At 38.3% G+C, this 14,823-nt stretch overlaps 2 protein-coding genes across 5 annotated transcripts in view; both read left to right on the top strand.

Annotated features, from left to right (window-relative positions):
• The first annotated feature begins 47 nt into the window (after positions 1 to 47).
• trafd1 (TRAF-type zinc finger domain containing 1) lies at positions 48 to 11,508 on the top strand. The gene is made up of 12 exons (XM_034148629.1): positions 48 to 477; positions 1,090 to 1,138; positions 1,230 to 1,365; positions 4,738 to 4,791; positions 4,883 to 5,318; positions 5,744 to 6,037; positions 6,115 to 6,179; positions 7,361 to 7,621; positions 7,964 to 8,102; positions 8,256 to 8,457; positions 9,404 to 9,452; positions 10,443 to 11,508. The coding sequence occupies exons 2-12, from the start codon at positions 1,104 to 1,106 to the stop codon at positions 10,479 to 10,481; spliced, it is 1,710 nt and encodes a 569-aa protein (XP_034004520.1). The 5' UTR covers positions 48 to 477; positions 1,090 to 1,103; the 3' UTR covers positions 10,482 to 11,508.
• A 2,224-nt stretch (positions 11,509 to 13,732) lies between these two features.
• The window catches only part of smtnb (smoothelin b), a 51,772-nt gene continuing 50,681 nt past the window's right edge, over positions 13,733 to 14,823 (top strand). For all 4 annotated transcript variants that reach the window (XM_034148626.1, XM_034148627.1, XM_034148623.1 and 1 more), the window contains exon 1: positions 13,733 to 14,037. In XM_034148626.1, the coding sequence (XP_034004517.1) occupies positions 13,987 to 14,037 (51 nt within the window). In that variant the 5' untranslated portion in view covers positions 13,733 to 13,986. The remainder of the gene's footprint in view (positions 14,038 to 14,823) is intronic.

Genomic DNA, 14,823 nt, shown 5'->3' with positions numbered 1-14,823 from the left:
AAGTTAAAGCAGGCGGTATTCATGTATACGTATGCAGCCTTAGAGACTCGACGCGGGGTACATGTTACTCTTTGTCAACAGAGCAAGGAGGAAATAACGAACTGTTTCCAAGATATCATCAAATAGTTAGCTTAGCTGTCGGGTTTATTTTTGGTTTCATGATCTCCAGAGGTAAACTAATTGACGCACGGTAACATCAGAACGACTGTGCTCGCTTTTTCTTGGACCGGGCGGCACATTAGCTTCTTAGCTTGGTCGCTGTAAAGTTAGTTAGCTGAAATAACGCTACGTGGTGGTTGCTAACGAGATATCTAGTGTGAAGCTACGCAGCTAGCTTAAGAAAACAAACACGGTTAACATCGTCCAACTTGTTGATGTGGATCGGAATGCTTGTTGACCAACCTTGACGGGGTATCTCCTTGTTAATCCAGGTTATCGTTGTCAGCTAACGTTAGCTTCCTGACGGGGAAACACTGGGTAAGCAAACCGAGAGAGAGCTGTCAAGCAGCCTCTTTACATCAGAGTATTCATTGGGCCAGAGGTGGGAGAAGTACTCAGTTCTTGTACTTAAGTAAAAGTACCAGAGTGTAGGAATACTCTGATACAAGTAAAAGTCCTGCATCAAAATCTTACTCAAGTAACAGTCATCACAATATTTTGTAAGTACTAAAAGTACTCATTATGGAGATTGGTCCATTTCAGAATAATATTAAATGTTTTGATTATAATTATTGATGCATCAAAGTGATATCAAAGCTTATACATGTGCAGCTACTTTGAATGACTTTGTATACGGCAGGTTATCTTGTGAATGCTACTCCAGGTGTAACTAAAGTCTTATTTAAGTGTTGATTATATTTCACATCATTAATCAAGATCTGTAAAGTAACTAAAGGTTTTAAATAGAAGTAGATTTTGTACCTCTGAATTGTAATTGAGTCGAAGTACAAAGTAGCAAAACATTGAAATACTCAAGTCAATTATTATTATTATCATTATTAAATAATGAAGATCACCAAAACACTATCTTCGTATATCTCAATCAAGCTGTTTTTGTCATAAATAAATAACATTACTCTTTTTCTATAGGCTGCAGTAAAGCCATGGCAGATGAAAATACACACTTCTGTGGCAATTGGTAAGTATGAGAAAGGTTCATTGTACACACAAGTCATCGATCAATTTGATACTGTCAGGACTGTTTTTCATATTTGTCTTTACCTTTTTAGCAAACATGACATTCCAGAGGCTAACTTCACGACTCATGAGATCCACTGCAGAAGAAACATCGCACTGTGCGACATTTGCCAGGAGCCGGTGCCCAGGTCCGACCTGCAGGAGCACAAACAGCAGGAGCACGCTCAGGTAAAATATGAACATCAATAGTGGATATATTTTTTACCTAACTCCAGCAGTAGATGTGTGCTGCTTCTCAGATGCACTGTATTGCTGGAAAGATGCTGCATCCAGTGTTTGAGTAGAATCAGAATCCGGTTTCATGCCAAGTGGGTTAGCACAGACGATTTAAATTGCCTTGGTGCATACATAAAAAGAAAAAAAAAGATTTAAAATAAACGATTATAACATTAAAGGGGACCTATCATGCAAAATGCACTTTTTGATGTCTTTTATACATAAATATGTCTCCCCGGTGTGTCGGGGAACTCACGCAGCAGTCAGAAAATAAAACCCTCTCTCTTTTCCTCCGTACCCAAATCTCTAAAAACGGGGCTACAACGGAGCTGATCCAGATTTGCGTCCGATATGACGTAATATCGGAAATGTAGGCTGGCTTTACACCCACGGCCCTATCAGAAACGTTGCTATCAGAAACAATGCCCGACTGTTTTGTACGTAATATGGTCGGTGCATGTTTACAATAGCATCGCTAACACTCAGAGCTAACCTGTACTGGATAGAGCATGTGTGTGAAGATTATGTGTGAAAAAAATGTGTGATTATGTGTGAAAAAAATGTGTTGTCCCTGTGTTCACCTAAAGTCAATTCAGACATCATGACACAATTCCGTCTGATAAATGCTAAAGACCTGAATCCTCCTCCTGTAGCCTCGATATTATCCCGACAGGATCTTTCAAAACTGTTTTTCATTGCTTGGCCTCAGATATACTACACATAGTAAACAAGTCTCTCCACTCGGGTGTATTTCCACAGGCCCTGAAAACTGCAGTAATTAAACCGCTCCTAAAAAAGCATAACCTAGACGCAACCGTAATGAATAATTTCAGGCCAATATCAAACCTTCCCTTTTTAAGCAAATTGATTGAAAAAGTTGTTTTTCAACAGTTGAGTAATTTCATGTTTTTAACTGACGGTTTTGATGTGTTTCAGTCTGGCTTTCGACCAAACCACAGCACTGAGACTTCTCTTGTTAAGGTCTTAAATGACATCCATTTAAACACAGACAGTGGCAGAATATCAGTGTTAGTATTATTAGATCTCAGCGCTGCCTTTGACACTGTTGACCACAACATATTGCTAGACCGCCTAGAAAACTGGGTGGGAGTTTCAGCAACAGCTCTAAATTGGTTTAGTTCCTACTTAAAGGACAGAACAAACTTTGTCTCAATAGGCAATTACAAATCAACCATGACAAATATGTCATGCGGGGTTCCTCAAGGCTCCATCTTAGGACCTTTGCTTTTTAATATCTATATGCTACCACAGGCTCAAATTATTAAAAACAGCGAGCTAAGCTATCATATTTATGCAGACGACACCCAGATTTGGGAGACTACTCTCCGATTAGAACACTGAGCAAGTGCATTGAGCACATCAATGACTGGATGACTCAGAACTTTCTCCAATTGAACAAACAAAACTGAGATCATTGTTTTTGGAGCAATGAAGGACCGATTAAAAGTAATCGCAGAGCTTCAGTCGGCAGACTACAAAGTAACTCATAAAGCTAGAAATCTGGGTGTAGTGATGGACTCAGACCTGAATTTTAACAGTCACATCACAACAGTTATTAGGTCTACTATCACCTGAAGAACATATCTAGAATTAAAAAACTAATGTCGCAACAGGATTTAGAAAAGCTTGTCCATGCTTTTAAAAAAATCCATCAGAAAGCTGCAGCTGATTCAGAACGCTGCTGCTCGAGTCCTCACAAACACTAAAAGAGTGGATCACATCAGTCCGGTTCTGAAGTCTTTACACTGGCTTCCAGTCGACCAAAGAATTGATTTTAAAATACTATTGCTAGTTTTTAAATCACTAAATGGCTTACGACCGAGGTATATAAACGATCTCCTGCATAACTATGAACCATCGAGGAGTCTCAGGTCCTCTGGGTCGGGTCTGCTCTCTGTTCCAAGAATAAGAACTCAACATGGAAAAGCAGCGTTTAGCTATTATGCCCCGACAATCTGGAACAAACTGCCCGAATCGTGCACGTCCGCTGAAACTCTTCCTATTTTCAAATCCAGACTAAAAACATATCTATTTGCCGCTGCTTTTAATTGAGCTGTTCATACTCACACTGCAGTATGCCTTTTATTCATGTATTCTGTACCTGCTGTGTTTATTTATTTATTTCATTATCTTTGCTTTTTTATGCCTGTTTTTAAATGCCATTTAATAATGTGTTTATGCTGTATTCATTCTTAAATGTCACTTTGAATTGTCGCGTGCTGAAAGGTGCTATATAAATAAAATTGCCTTGCCTTGCCTTGAAGAAGCAGGAAATAAAAAGGAACTCACCTTGTGGTATAACCGGCAAGAGAGAAAGCCTTTGAGCTCCATACTGTTTCAGAAATAATCCTTGATAATCCATGATATGGCGTTTCATCACCGCAGTATTTAGTTTAGACAGTAGCTGCCGGGTCCCGCATGAGCTCAGCCCCCTCCAATTTTATTTATCAAATTTTTCTTTTTAAAGCTTTATACCCCAAATCAGCACTTTTGAAACAGGAAGTGAAATAGAGGGATATGAGGCATGGCTAGAATGGGTGATCTGTTTGGTGTTTTGAGCAAAACACTTCATAGACATGTTTTTTATATATTTGTATATATCAGAGACCTATGCTATTGCCTAAAAATAGCATGATAGGTGACCTTTAAGATATAGAAAATTATTTACATGAAATATAGATATACCAAAAAACTAGGTACAGTTTACTCTGACAAAGCACTGAAATCTGTGCAGATATCAAGAGAGGTAGCTCTGCGGAAAAATGAAAGCTCCCGATGTCTTTGCTACAAAGGTACAAACAATAATTATACCTCTCAGAAACACAAAGGGCGGACAATGGGAGGGTTACAAAGTGATTTGTTTCCACTTCAATCTGTTAAAGCCAGAAAATGGTAAAGATAACCTTTGACCCCTGTTTATTGTCATGTCTCATGAGTAAAAAGGTTGCCTGTTTTGATCAGACGTCCATGCGATAATGGCCAGGACAGGTAAACACTAGATTCTGTGGAAGGAACTCTTGTATGTTGTGGACACTTATACTCCTGTGCTTTATTGCCAATTGAGCAAGTCATCCGTTATCATATAAAGAACATGTATTATCAAAATCCGTTTCTGCTGCTGTTTGTAACATGTTCTCTTTAAACTGGTTAATGCAACCTCAGTGGAGAATCTCGTCAGTGACCAAATTCTTCAATCATGATTAACCTCGACCCCTCATTCCAAAGAAAACAGCTAAGAAGAAAGCCATGTCAGAATGTTACTGGATGATTGCATCTTTAAAATCATTTTCACTTTCCTTTCAGATTACATGCAAGTGTGGTCTAAAGATTGAGAAGAAACACTTCGATGTTCACCAGGTATTTCTGCAGACCCTTTTACCCACTCATAATGCATCCATCTTGAATGATTCCTGAAGTGATGTTTCTTTACGATGCTTGTTTCTTTCAGAGCTTCGAGTGTTCTCAGCGACTGGTCCCGTGCCAATTCTGTCAACTGGAGATCATTTTCAGTCAGTCCAAAGAACATGAAGATTACTGCGGTGCGCGCACTGAGCCTTGCCCAGTCTGCAAGTGCAACGTAATGTTGAAGGAACAAGCCGTGCACCCCGTGTTGTGTGGAAGCCTCACTCCGCCCCAAGAGAGGAACAACAGCCGGACGAGTCGCAGTCCGGTGGATTCTCAGCCTCCAGGGGCTTGGTTTGAAGCCCACTCCATCCGAAACCTCCTAAGAACCCAAGAGAGAGGCACAAAGAATAATAACATCAGTGCAGCCGATCAGCAGGCCTTCCCCCGGCCGTTTGACCCCAGACTCTACAACACCTCGAGTGGACCTCAAGCCCCAGCTGACTGGAAGAACACTGTCCCGGGAAATACATTTAGCCACTGTGAGTTTATCACTGACCTATTGATTATTACATATGAGTAGGGGGTAGAGCACCCACCGTGCTTTTATAAAATATATATATAAACATTGACCAATAATTGACCTACTTCTTAAATGTTAAACAACCTTTAAAAGCTATTTTAGGAGCCCTGGGGAGTTTTATGTAAACAAACAAAAGTGATATTTACAACATTTTTCATTTGGGGTAAAATACATAATTATGGTAAAAATAACACCTTTATTGATTAAATTCAAATGTGATGTTTGTCTGATCAGCAATAACGAACTTTTTATCACCAACATGGAAACAAATATGGGTTTTAAGATAAGAGTTTATCAAAAAATAATGTGTTTTTCTCCTGTTACTGTTACCTGAAGCTGCACCTTAAATTGTTATTTGTAATAACTACATGTTCTGTGTTGTAGTGCTGGGTCCGGCAGACTTCCTGAACAGCAGCAGCAGCAGCTCCAGCAGCAGTGCGTGGCCTCAGAGTGAGCTCAGGCTGGCCGAGGATTCCTCCGGCCTGGACTACATGTTGGCTCTCAGCCTGCAGACTGACGGAGAGCCGGGGGCCGGGGGCGTGGAGGGGAATCTGTGGAGCGGAATCTGGGACCACAAGATCGAGAAGCCCTCTGTTAACTCTTCACTTTGTCCGCCCAACAACAATTACTCAAATTTCACTACAGTCACAAGCCCAGTCCAGGAACAGGATCAAGCCGGTAAATATCAGTGTTGATAAGAATACTTAGATTTATCCTGATGTCAGTTTGTTTACAATTTTCCATTGATTTCATAGATACCATGCTGCCTTGTGAGTTCTGTGAAGAGCTGTTTCCTGAAGAGGACCTCATTCTGCATCAGGTAAGAGATGGGTTTATGGGTTGGTGGGCTAGATAAGTGACAACAATTTTTTTTACAAGGATCCCCTGAATGAAAACATGAATAAGACGTACTCGCCGAATGGTCACTGTGCTCACAGAATCCTTGATGTATCCAAAATCACTACATTCTCAATACATTCTGGCCTTGAGAAGTGGCCTGAAGACTGCCATGTGTGACATTTTGATATCAAATGTTGGCCTTTTATAATGTTGTTTTTTGCAGATTTATTTTGGTCATCTGGGCGTCATGTCCTCATGACTCAAAGGTTGTTATTGCATACGCTTGAAGCTGTCAGAAGACAAGGTTTTCTTGTAGTAACTGAAGCCCAAAAGATACTTCAGCTGTAGGCAGAGAGTTCAAAAAAAGAATAACCCACAATTGCTGCTGATCCTTTTTTAGAGTAACTAAAGTAATTTGATATGAACATTAAAAGTGGCAATAGACCACATTTTCATGTCGATGTGTATATTAGTAGGGTTGGGGAAGACGTTTTTAATTCCAGGACAGTGCATGAATGATGACATGACAAAAATTGGAACCTGACTGACAGATATAACCAGACTAACAGACTCGTTCACTCTCATACCGAACACAGGACGACCTGCTGATGTTTTTGAATATTTTAACCTGATTCACGCACAACTTTCAGTTTCATTTGATCTTACTGCTCTGTCAATCAGTTGAGGATTACATCTGTGTATGCGCAAATCTAATCAGTGAAACATGCTCAAATCTAGTCAGATATCACATGACATGCAGACATGTGTATACCTTTCTGTATCTGTTGTTCCAGAAGGTTCACAGTCCAGTTACAGCCTTTACCTATTTCGTTTTTTTTCCAATCTTTTTTTTAAATTAAAGAACAGGCACAATCATACAGGGTCACAATTGAGACAATGATCTTCATCCATTTCCAATTTTTTCGAACAAACCATCACCACCCCCCACCCATCGCCTCCCCTCCCACCCCACCTTGAAAAGTTTAATACAAAAATACAACATATTGATTCCACGTTCAGATGTATAGCCTTGACCTGTTTTAACAAGCCGCCTTGTAATCCTTCTAGTTAGGGACATGATGAAGGTTTCAAAGAGTGCAAGTGCAGGACTAATAAAGGCATTCTGATTCTGATCCACTTCTCCTCTCCTCCATGTTTCAGACTGGGTGCAGCCCCGCCTCGGCCTTTGCGTCCTACAGCAAGCAGCCCTTGTCCCCCCCTAAGGAGGACAGGATGAGCAGGAATGCTCCAGGTTTGATGCACGACATCCCCGACACCCTGGCCTCCAACATCCCCACCTTCCACCGCTCCGCCTCCCCGGCCTCCTACAGTCCTCCAGCCAGTCCACTAGAGGGCGACGTGGTCATCCCCTGTGAGTTCTGTGGCGTCGCTCTGGAGGAGGCCGTCGTCTTTCACCATCAGGTATGTTAGAAATTATGACAGTCTATCATTCTTTAGAAATAAGTTCACCATCATAACGTTTTGACCTGTTGCTGTATTTAATGCAATTACACACAAGTCAGTAAGTAATAACGTGTGCATACTTAGTTATTTTTTTATATGTAAGTCTATTCTCTACTTTATCTGCCCTATACTTCATGCTGTTGTAATCATGTCACCGTTTAGGGACAAATAAAGGAATTCTGATTATGTCAAATATGACCTGAACAACCCAGACTTCAAAGATCCTTTCTGAATATGTGTGCATAGATTTTGAACGTTGCAATTGCTAATGATCATTTTAATGTGGGTTTTTGTATCCAGGACAAATGTGACATGCGTCCTCAGAACGCCCATCCGCTGAACAATCTCACTAAGTCGTCTGTGAAGAAGACACAGAGCCCTACTAATGACGCCTTTAGCCAGATGTCTCCAGATTTTCAAATGAGAATGAATCCCCAAGGTAATGTATACAATGTTTTTGTCATAATGAGAAAATCACCACCTACTAATCCAGTTTGTGAGGCAATTTTTTGTTGAGTATTTGATTGATGTTTACAGGCTTTTTTCTTTTGACTCAAATATGCATATTGTGTATCCTGTGTTTCTCATATAGCTGACTTCTCGCAAGAGCACTTTGGATTCGACAGAGACGCAGCACCGCTAAGGGAATGGCCGAGAGGCTACATCGGACTTCCGAGTCAAAGGAAGACATCCAACTGTGATCCGAACCGAGCTCAGGCGGGCCGGGAGGCAGAAGGATCTCAGTCCTCTCTGAGTGACGCTGAGCAGGCCGCTGCTGCTGCGTCTCTAAAGGGGTAAACGAAAGCTCAATGGATGATTTTTATTTTGTTTAGTCCTACTTTTTTTTTTTTTTTTCAGTTGCAAATCTTACACAGATCTTTATTGTTCTTTAAATACATACAGTTCGTAGCAAAGCGAGTTGCCCTTTTCTTTTACGTTTTCTCTTCCTCTCATCTTAACCCTTAGATGCACAAGTGGGTCTTTTTGGACCCGGTGAGGTGGTTTTCTTGAAGTATCTTTGTAATTACATTTTCTTATCATTTCATATTCCAGATATTCCTCAAAAAACATGTTTTGGATATCATGCCATTCACATTTTAAATTTAAATTGTATACATTTTAAGAAATTGTAGTTTTTGTATTACTACCCCAAGCTTCCATAAGTGGGTCAAAAATGACCCGCATACATTTTCTATGGAATTTCGTTTTTTTTTTCAAAATGTAAAAAAAAAGTCTAAAATTATAAACAGTGAAAAATTAAATATAAAATATTTCTAGTGTGAACCAAAATATAATACTAAATATTATACAAGTGATTTTTCTTAACCAAAATGACAAAAATCGCATAAAAACACATATTATTCTAATACGGGTCCTTTTTGACCCACTTATGGAAGAGGGTCCACTCGTGGGGTTAAGCACACACCCAAAAATCTTCTCTTTTCTCTTCCTTCCCCTACGTACTTTTCCAGCTTCATCCTTAACCACCTTTTATCCTTTTGAGCAAGATATCACATCAACTTCAACAGGAAGTTTAATATCTTGCACTGACCGTCTATTTCATCAGTTCTCTTTTCTCTTCAGCCTTCAACAACATTCTCTTATTTCCATTTCTAACCAGTCTTTGACTTATTGTTTAGTCCGACTTGACCCAGTTAAAAATCCTCCATCAAATAACGATTTGTTCTTTGTGTTAGAGAATGTTATTTATATTCTAATTTGAATGTGTTTGTCCATCAGAGTTCATCTACCAGAAAATAAAGAAGGCAGAGGGAGTTCATTGACAAAGGTACACCTAGATTCTTTAAAAAAACAGTTGATGATAATGCTTTGTCTTTTGACTGTGACAGTACTTTACCTACAGTGTATACAGTGTGTAATGATATACCAGTGTAAAGGTTAATCATACAGGAAAGAAGTGTATGTTTTAACACGTGCTTATTTATCAAAATGTATCTATTGTGATTTTTTAAATCTTAGCAAAATCACAGCAGTATGTAAATGATGTTACTATGTTTACATGAGGATCATAACTCTCTCTTACTGTCATGATAATATTTAAGTCAGGGGTGTCAAACTCATGGCCCGGGGGCCAAATCCGGCCCGCGACTTCATTTTCTGTGGCCCCACAAGAGCTCTGAAAGAATATAATATGTTTATTATACGGTTACATGGCGATTTACAGAAGCACGTTGCCCATAAACTACATGTCCCACAATGCATCTCAAATTTTATTTTTTATTTTTATGTCAGTTTTTTTTCTTCAAAATGTCACTTTATTTTTCAAAATGTCACTTTTTTTTTGTTGACTTTCTTTTCCAGAATTTGGCTTTTCTTTTTTAATCATTTTGTAACATTCTCACTGAAGAGACTTGCAATTACTTGCCCTAGACTTCTGCTTTCAGACGTAGTTAATTATGAAGTTATTACCCTATCAGATAATAATCCAATGCAGAGGCAATAATGTAATATAATGCCTTATTTTATATATATTAAATATTTATATATGTATTTTGATATAGTCTTAAAGTTACAACCGGCCCTTTGAGTGCAACCATAATTCCTACGTGGCCCGTGATGAAATTGAGTTTGACCCCCCTGATTTAAGTCGACAGACGTGCTGCCAGGATATTAAAGGAAAAATCCTCCTTGAATAAGCTTTTTGTAACATGATTGCTTTAAAGAATAATTTAAGTACAGTGTAAGCTCTGCCTTAAGGTGAATGTTCCTTTTATTCCACTCAACACATGTTTGTCTCCTCCATTTCTTCCATTTGCAGTTACCCAAGAAGCAAAATGAAGAGCAGCAGGAGGAGTGAGAGCGGGAACATGAGGAGAAAAACAAAAACCAAATCTCCCTCTGTGCTTTCCATATATCTTTCTGCACACTTCTGAAAACAAATAATATACCAATCTGATAAGTGCCTGTGCAACAATCTAGCCGTTTATATTCTGTTGAGTTTTACTATAAAAGCCTCGGTAATTAATCTGGTTAATTAATACATGTCAAGATTTGTTTCAAATGTTTGTATGTCTAACATTTAGCCCTAAAATTTAAATGATAAAAGCAGTTGTATTTGTGCTGAATTTGATTTTGTTTTAAGTCGTGTCATGGCTGATTAGTAACATTGAGAACATCGAACCAAGAGTCGCTGTGCGTTTGTCTAACCTGATCTTTACCGTGTTAGTTCAGACGAGGACATGTCGTTTTCCTCCAGGTTTGCCAGTCCTTTCCGGCTCTTTCACAGTGTTCCTGTTGGTTTCTGTACCTCTATGTCACCTGAAGCACCTTGATAGATTATTTTGTTAAAAAAAGGGCTTGAGGAACAGATTCGATGCATCTTTGACCACACAAAACAACAACTGTGTAATTGAACATATGTCTTTTTATACTGTTAAACATTTGTCTTTAATACTCTTCATTCATATTTAGATTTTTTTTAATCATACCTATAGAACTATATATGTGTTGTTATGATACGATGGCTTTTGAAGCAGTGTCACCTGTCCAATCCTCTTTTTAGGTAGTATGAATTAGGATTTAAGATTGCTGAGATGTATTTTGTGTGTAACATAGGTTCCACTTTAGCAATATATAAGATACGCGACCGTGTGCCTCAGACGGCTGAGCCTTCATATCTAAAGACAACGCCTGAGTGTTTTCCTGATTAACATCCAATCATCAACCTCGGCTAGTGAGGAGAAAAGAATCAGTGAAATCTCCTCGCGGTGTTTCTTTGGACTGAAGGCACTCACGACACACGGCTGACTATCCTGTTTAAGAACAACTGTCTTCATGCTCTTTGTCTTGTGAGGCTATTAAATGTTTAATGAGGATGTTCATGGCTCCAGTTTGTAATGTGTTTTTTTTACCTTTTTATACGTCAAGATAACCTTCAGGTAACCAACACTGCATAGAAGGACGGCTGAAATATATGTATATCTTTAGAACAATTTCCATCCTTATCTAGTGCCAACAGTGATGCCAATTCCAGTGTATTTGATGTGCCACTTTTCAATCATCAATCAATCAATGTTTATTTATATAGCCCAATATCACAAATGTTACATTTGTCTCAGTGGACTTCACAGTTTGTACAGAATATCAGTATAACAATACGACACCCTCTGTCCTTAGACCCTCACATCGTACAAGGAAACACTTCCAGAGAAAACCCCACAGTTTAAAGGGGAACATGGGAGAAACCTCAGGGAGAGCAACAGAGGAGGGATCCCTCTCCCAGGACGGACAGACGTGCAATAGATGCCGTGTGTAAATAGAAGAGATAATACATTTTACAGCATAGGTAGACCAAATGTTTGGAAATGCATGTGTCTATAGTATAATAAGAAGATGAATCCACAAGGATGTCAACAATCCTGTGGGAGCCATCAGGGAAGTAGTATGATGAGTCAGGCAGGACCACAGAGACAGGCCCAGCCACGACTCGAAGTCCAGGACTCAAATCCAGAACTCAGGATAAAGGACCGCAGCAACAGGATCAGCCACGACTCAGGATCCCGGCGTAGATAGACACCAAAAAGAAACTTTTCCACTTACCCAAGGATCACACAGTTTTGTTGCGTTATTACAACTTAAATGGCTTTTAAAGTTTTAAAAACTGAATCTTAATTAACCATTTATCATACAGTGAAGCTCCATTGAATATTTCGAAAAACAGAATTGATTTCCTGTTGCTGCCAATGTAATATAATGAGTCATTAGTTTGCATAATAAGGGTAGTCAACTTGAGTCTAGACAGTGTTTAGTATACTTCGAAAACAGTCTACAGTAAAGGATATACACTCGTAAACCCATAAGGAGATTATGGGAAGAAAGGCGAGACTGTTGCAATGAGTAAATACTGTATGAGCAACACAATAAGTATGATATAAGACTGGGGAAACTAGTAGTAGTACCTATAGATAATGGTGGTAAATACACTTATCATTAATGGAACTTCAAAATACATGATTAATGTATGATATGTATTTACTGAATCAGCTGACAGTCATTGTTATAAGGGATTTTTTTAATTTGTATTTAGTGTTGCCTGAGAGAGGGATAAAGGGAAATAAAAATAACATTGCATCCAACCAAGTGCATGGTGTTAATCTGAAGTAGTCAGATTTATTTGAGGAGATAAAATGCTATTGCTTTATTTTCCAAGTTCATCATTTTCTTATACCTCTATGATGTTTCCTGGGAATAATCTGATACCAATACAAGACATATTTTAGTTAGTTGTTCATAAGAAGGGGTTAATTTGAAAAATAATGCTTGTATTAATGTAATGTATTTACTTTTTATGCTACTTTATACTTCTACTCCAATACATTTAAAAGGGAAATCATGTAATTTTACTCCAATACATTTATACAAAAATATTTAGCTTCTTTTAATAAAATGCATCTGTGCAATTAAACTACACGTGTGCTGGACCAATATCTCACAAGAGAGACAAATTATTTAAACATTTTACAAAAGTCATTCAGAACCTTGTTTATCTCCAACAGTAACATGCTACTTGATGAAACAATATTATCTAGAAATACCACATATTTGCACAATGATTACTTTTACTTTACTTTTTGTTGAGAATACTTTTGTACTTTTATTTAAGTAAGATTTTGAAAGCTGGACTTGTAATGAAGTATTTTGACAATAATGAATTGGTACTTTTACTCAAGTAAAGCATCTGAATATCAGTCCCACCTCTGGTCATATGAAAAAATTTCAGGATTATATTTGCTTTATGTAATTGCCGATTCTCGTATGTCCACACAAACTGGGGGGCACTAATCCCCTCTCTGGTGATATATACTAATTCATATAAATAGTTATCACCGCAATAAACCGTATTTACTTTTGTCTTAATTTACATTATTTAATTTCATATTCTGTTCTTGTACATATCACATATCCCATATTCTATTGACATAGTCTTTTTGCACTACTTTTTAAGGGGCTTGGTTACAGAGGGGCTTGGTTACAGAGGGGCGGGGTTACAGAGGGGCGGGGTTACACCTTTCAGTGGGAATCCTCAGTTCAAAAAGCTGCCAACGTCCCCTGGTTCGAAACGTTGAGAGCTCCTTTCACTACCACCCAAGAGACGACAAGAGGACCGGAATGTGCTCTCTATAAGCGGGAAACAGGGTTATATTCACTGAGGGAAGTTTCTGAATATATCTGCGGTGAAGATTTAGAAAAAAAAAGAAAGAAAACCGCAATAAGTCGTGCAGGTGGAGGAGCACACGCTGACCGGTGAACCCGTTTTTATCATCCAGACCTTCTCTCACCTGAGCTCGACCTCACAGACCAACATGTCCGTGGAGAGCTACTCTGCGCTGGACGAGTCCTCTCTCCGAGCCTTGGTGAGTTACTTCAATAAATGTGCTTTACCTAAAGTCACATGCTGCTCATGAAGGTGCACTGCTGTGGAGATACTGCTACCTGCCTGGAGAAATACAGATACATTAATATAGCATTCAGCAGGCATGGATGTGTTTATGATATGGGGATGAGATCTTAAATGTATTTCTCATCATGCTGGTGTTGGTTTGTTACTGTTACATTCTTTAGTGCAACATAACATAAGCTTCTTTCAACAGTAGCCAACATGTTTAGCTGTTGTCCAAACAACAACGTTTTTTGCCCCTGCCTTTTATATGGTATATACAGTATAGTTATATGGTAATCCTGACAGGTGGTTTAGTACCTTTTGTACTTATATATATATATATATATATATATATATATATAAACAATAAAACGTTATATTAAAGTGACATATATATATATATATATATATATATATATATATATATATATATATATGTGTGTGTGTCACTTTAATATAACGTTTTATTGTTTATATTCAGAGAAGAGGTCCCCTTGGATTTTTAGGAATTTAAATAGGTATTTTTCTCACCATTATTTTGACTTTTCAATGAATAAACAATCAAAACATTTAGAAAGTTATAGGCAAATTAAAGGATAATGACAATACATACTATTTGTTTTTCTAATTAGTTGTCAATGTAAAAAGTGAGGTTGTTATTAATGCAGTTGTTAGTTAAACAGAGGGTTGTTTTATTGTTTTGTCAGCGTAAACTAGATTTAAAACCTTAATGATACATCTAGTACTCTAATCGCCAACA

This window comes from Trematomus bernacchii, unplaced genomic scaffold, assembly GCF_902827165.1.
Source record: "Trematomus bernacchii unplaced genomic scaffold, fTreBer1.1, whole genome shotgun sequence".
NCBI classification, from domain to species: domain Eukaryota; kingdom Metazoa; phylum Chordata; class Actinopteri; order Perciformes; family Nototheniidae; genus Trematomus; species Trematomus bernacchii.
This window is presented reverse-complemented; position numbering and strand designations above follow the sequence as displayed.

What these genes read in the sequence shown, in the direction of transcription:
- trafd1 (XM_034148629.1), top strand. Translation starts at nt 1,104, where the DNA reads ATGGCAGATGAAAATACACACTTCTGTGGCAATTG. An exon ending in AACACTTCGATGTTCACCAG is followed by an intron (nt 4,792 to 4,882) that starts GTATTTCTGCAG and finishes TGTTTCTTTCAG; the next exon opens with AGCTTCGAGTGTTCTCAGCG. An exon ending in GAGGGAGTTCATTGACAAAG is followed by an intron (nt 9,453 to 10,442) that starts GTACACCTAGAT and finishes TTCCATTTGCAG; the next exon opens with TTACCCAAGAAGCAAAATGA.